General features: G+C 56.6%; 1 protein-coding gene across 17 annotated transcripts in view; it reads left to right on the top strand.

Annotated features, from left to right (window-relative positions):
• Positions 1 to 4,339, top strand: part of CACNA1B (calcium voltage-gated channel subunit alpha1 B) — a 235,782-nt gene that overhangs the window by 223,185 nt on the left and 8,258 nt on the right. For all 17 annotated transcript variants that reach the window (XM_037730270.1, XM_017505589.2, XM_037730262.1 and 14 more), the window contains 4 exons: positions 717 to 824; positions 1,542 to 1,654; positions 2,714 to 2,841; positions 4,022 to 4,157. In XM_037730270.1, the coding sequence (XP_037586198.1) occupies positions 717 to 824; positions 1,542 to 1,654; positions 2,714 to 2,841; positions 4,022 to 4,157 (485 nt within the window). The remainder of the gene's footprint in view (positions 1 to 716; positions 825 to 1,541; positions 1,655 to 2,713; positions 2,842 to 4,021; positions 4,158 to 4,339) is intronic.

The following is a 4,339-nucleotide window of genomic DNA, read 5'->3' as shown; positions in this document are numbered from 1 at the left end:
TTCCTGTTCCATCCCGCCCTGCTACCACAGCCTGCTGATATTTCCTGTTCCATCCCCGCCCTGCTACCACAGCCTGCTGGTATTTCCTGTTCCATTCCCCGCTCTGCTCTCCTTGCTTTGGCACTTTTCACTCTCCAGTACACAGTTTTTTGTTTTTTGTTTTTTAATTATTTCTACTTCATTGGTAGACTGAAGCAGTGTCAACTCCAGAAGGGATGTTTTTTGGGGGTTTTGGTCCCATCACTTGGAACGGTACCTGATATTTAGTTGGTGTTTACTGAGTATTGCTGAATGAAAAGATGAGTGGCTGGAGTGCCGCCGTCTTCCTCCCAAATCTGCATTGCCCGTCCCGTGCACACAAGAACATGTAGTGCACACACGTCAGACACACATCTGTGCACATCAGGTGGATGCCCCGCTCACCTTCCCTCTCCTCTGGGCAGACTCGCTGCAGGGAGAGCTGTGAGCAGCCTCTGCATCTGCATCAGCATCTGTTCCACTCGCTGCAGGGAGAGCTGTGAGCAGCTCCTGCATCAGCGTCTGTTCCACTCGCTGCAGGGAGAGCTGTGAGCAGCTCCTGCATCAGCGTCTGCTCCCACCGCACCCCCCTTCCAGCACCATCTACCCCACCTGCACCAGCTCTGTCCCGTTGGCGGCTACAGGGCTGCTCCTGACATCTCTGCCTTTTCCCCTTCTCTGCCATCATCCTGGCCCAGCTGGGACAAAGCAGCATCAGTGTGACGCGGAGTTGAGGAAGGAGATTTCCATTGTGTGGGCCAATCTTCCTCAGAAGACTCTGGACTTGCTGGTACCACCCCATAAGCGTAAGTGTGAGAGTGAGAAATGCCACTGGCCCCCACCTTTTCTGTCCCACCCAGAGTGGCTGGAAGGCTGTGGAGGTGAGGGCAAGGGACAAAGGGCAAGCCACCGTGGAGAGGCGGGCTCACCTCCTTGTGAGTCTGCGCTCGGCTCCAACCAAGGGAGCCCCAGGTGGCAGAGGAGCCATAGGAGATGAGCACGGGTTTGGGGTGTTGAGCTCCTGGTGTGTGGAATTTATCTTTTTAAATCCAGAGAAAAGGCAGGAAGGGATCCCACAGAGATGTTAGGAGTGTGGGGAGGTGCCCAACTCTGTCTTGTGAGAGAGGTATGAGGGAGAATGGTGAAGTGCCCAACTAAATCTTGCTTTCTGGGGAGGAGACACAGAAAGGGCCCCACATTCAGCAGAGGAGGATGGCCTCTGCCTGGCTGTGGGAGCCCTTAGGAGTCAGGGTGGCCAGAAGGGCCAGGTCAGCATCTGCAGGAGCCGCGGTGGCCGAGTCCTGTGTTCTGCCTTAGAGCCGTCTGTCCCAGTGCATTTCCAGGAGTCCTTGTGGCGGGTGAGGGAGGGGAGGCTGTTTCCTCACCTAACTTCCACCCCGTTTCCGTGGGTTCTCGGCCACTTCTCTGAATGTCAGCCCGGCTGTTTCCTCACCTAACTTCCACCCCGTTTCCGTGGGTTCTCGGCCGCTTCTCTGAATGTCAGCCCCTGTGCTCTCTTCCAGCCGATGAGATGACGGTGGGGAAAGTTTATGCAGCTCTGATGATATTTGACTTCTACAAGCAGAACAAAAGCACTAGAGACCAGTTGCAACAGGCTCCCGGAGGCCTCTCCCAGGTACCTGGCAGCCCTCAGTTTTCCAGGAAGTCACTGTGGTGCCTCCAAGGCTCTAGCATCCTTGGGGAGTTTGACACGGGGAAGACCCACACTGTTCTTGGAAAAAGTGCCTCAGGAAAGGAAGATGAAAGATGCTTGCAGCTGCCTCTGTGGCCCCCAAAGTCTGGAACTACACACAGCCTTTATGCTTTCCGTGGCTGGTGGTACTGGGCAGCTCCCGACATAGAAAGCCAGCACCCAGGGCCAGAAGACGAGGGCTGCCCTGGGCAGTGTCACCCCTGTTAAGGGGTGGAAGAGAAGATGTGAAGAGCATTTGAGGAGGATTGTTTCGGGAGGTGGAAGGAGAGCTGTTTTCCCTTCACACAGAGACCAAACAAATTCAGATGTATGGGTTCAGGATCACTGTCTGTTCTGTTCTTGACTCTGGCTGAGATGGTTTGGGGGCCCGTCTTCCTGATGTCATCCTTCCCACACAGCCGAGTCTTTGGTGACCATACATAGTCTCTCTGCTAGAAAATTGTTTAGGTGTCCAGGGTTTCCGGGGATGGTAACCCCGTCCTCAGATGGAGAATATCTGGTGGTCAGGCCACACCTTCCATTCTGACATCTGGGGTAGACATCACTACTCCAGCCAGCAGTCTTCCCCACCCCTGACATCTCAGAATTCTGCTCAGCCCAACCCTAACCCTCACTCCTACCAGCCAATTCAGGGTGACCATTCGATGGAATCTTGTTGCCACCTGTAATCTGGTCCAATCCCCTAATTGTGTAGCAGGGAAACTGAGGTTTTAAGAGGTGACATGGCTTTCCTGAAGTCATGACAGGCCCGGGGGTTTGAGGAGCTGCTGTAAGGGTCCCTTGGCCTGCTTCATTGTTTTGGTCACATGCTCATATTTAGGGACAGGGTGGGAATAGGGAAAGCAGGTGGCCCTTTGCTAAGGGGACAGAGCCCTGACGCTGGGCTTGAACATTGCTCTGTGCCATCTGGTCAGAGCAGGGCAAGGAGGCCACATTGCAGGCGCATTGGAGGTCTTTCCCTTCCCTTTGCCTCCTTTGCAGATGGGTCCTGTGTCCCTGTTCCACCCTTTGAAGGCCACCCTGGAGCAGACACAGCCAGCTGTGCTCCGAGGAGCCCGGGTTTTCCTTCGACAGAAGAGTTCCACCTCCCTCAGCAATGGCGGGGCCATGTGAGTATCCAGATAGACAGGAGGGGGCCCAAGGCCAGTAAAGGAGGAAGCAGACATCTCATTTCCCTGACCTGCCCGGCTCTCACTTCCACTGGCCTCTGCGTTCATCAGCTTGGAGGCACCCGACTGTGTCCCCGGGCCCTCGGCCGCCCCAGACAGCATGGAAGGGAAGAGCTGCTTGCAACTGTCAGAAGATAAAGGATGGGGCTTCTCAGAAGCCCCAGCAACCACCAGTGTGTTTCTCTGCCATCTCTGCACCCACTGCTGTGATCAGAGTGTGGTCCACTTACACCATCAGGCTCCACTCTGAGCTCAGAGTGATCAATGCCACTCAACCTGCAAGACTAACAGTGTAGTCAGTTCTTCACCGAGCGTGGGAATGAGCACTCACCCAAGCAAATTCCATGCCAGCTGGGAGACAAGTGATGAGAAATACCAGTGCAAGGGTGTCTCTGGGTGGGACCATTGGGGCAGGCAGATGGGGAGCACGTGTGGGGTGGCCTCCACCAGAAGGCTCCACCCCAGCAGAGAGCCAAGGGACGGAAAGGCTCATCATGGCTGGGGGTGGGGTGGGGTGGGGCAGAGAAGTGAGGAGGACCCACCAGCAAGGGACCCCTGGGGGAAGAAGCCCCTGGAAGAGTCCCGGGCAAGGCCACCCCGTCCCAGCTCATCCCCTCCATGACAGCTGCTTCTGTGCTCGTCCCCGCTAATCCCCTCCCCAACAGCTTCTCCCGAGCTTGGCCCAGTCCTCCCCCACATGACAGCCTCTCGCTGTCTGCCAGCATAGGCAGGACGTCTGTAGCTACTCTCCTAACGCAGGCTCCAAACACGTGGCCCCCTTCCTCCCCAGGATAATCCTGTGTGGCAAGGACAGTCCCTGCTCCCGCTTCACAGATCAGTCCCTCGTCCAGATGAGGGCGTGGCAGGCCCAGCATGTGGGGCCAGGAGCTGGTGCTCAGCATCCTCTCTGCCCCTCTGAATCCCTTCCTGCTCTGACCCTGTCTTGGATCCATGTGCTTTGATGAGGCTTTGCTTGGGTCCAGCATGCACAGGCCATGTTGGGGCCCCCTGGCCTCTGCTGCCTGTGGTGGAGACACCTGGCATGTTGAAGTGCCGGGCTGTTGGTGAGGCACATGCGGCTCCTGACTCTACAGGAGTCCGTTTGTCTTTTCTGCCACAGACAGAACCAAGAGAGTGGCATCAAGGAGTCTGTCTCCTGGGGCACTCAGAGGACCCCGGATGCACCCCTTGAGGCCAGGCCACCCCTGGAGCGTGGTCACTCCACAGAGATCCCTGTGGGGCAGTCAGGAGCACTGGTGAGCATCCCCGGGGGCCAGTGAGACTGGAATGAGGGATATGTGAGATCTGGATGGAGGATGTGTGAGACAGCGTTAGAGGATGTGTGAAATCAGGATGGGGAATGTGAGACCGGGGCGGGGGACGTATGAGATGGTGGGGGACGTGTGAGACCAGGATGGGGAACGTGTGAGACCGGGGC

This window comes from Cebus imitator, unplaced genomic scaffold (genome assembly GCF_001604975.1).
Source record: "Cebus imitator isolate Cc_AM_T3 unplaced genomic scaffold, Cebus_imitator-1.0 Scaffold339, whole genome shotgun sequence".
Taxonomy (NCBI): Eukaryota; Metazoa; Chordata; class Mammalia; order Primates; family Cebidae; genus Cebus; species Cebus imitator.
This window is presented reverse-complemented; position numbering and strand designations above follow the sequence as displayed.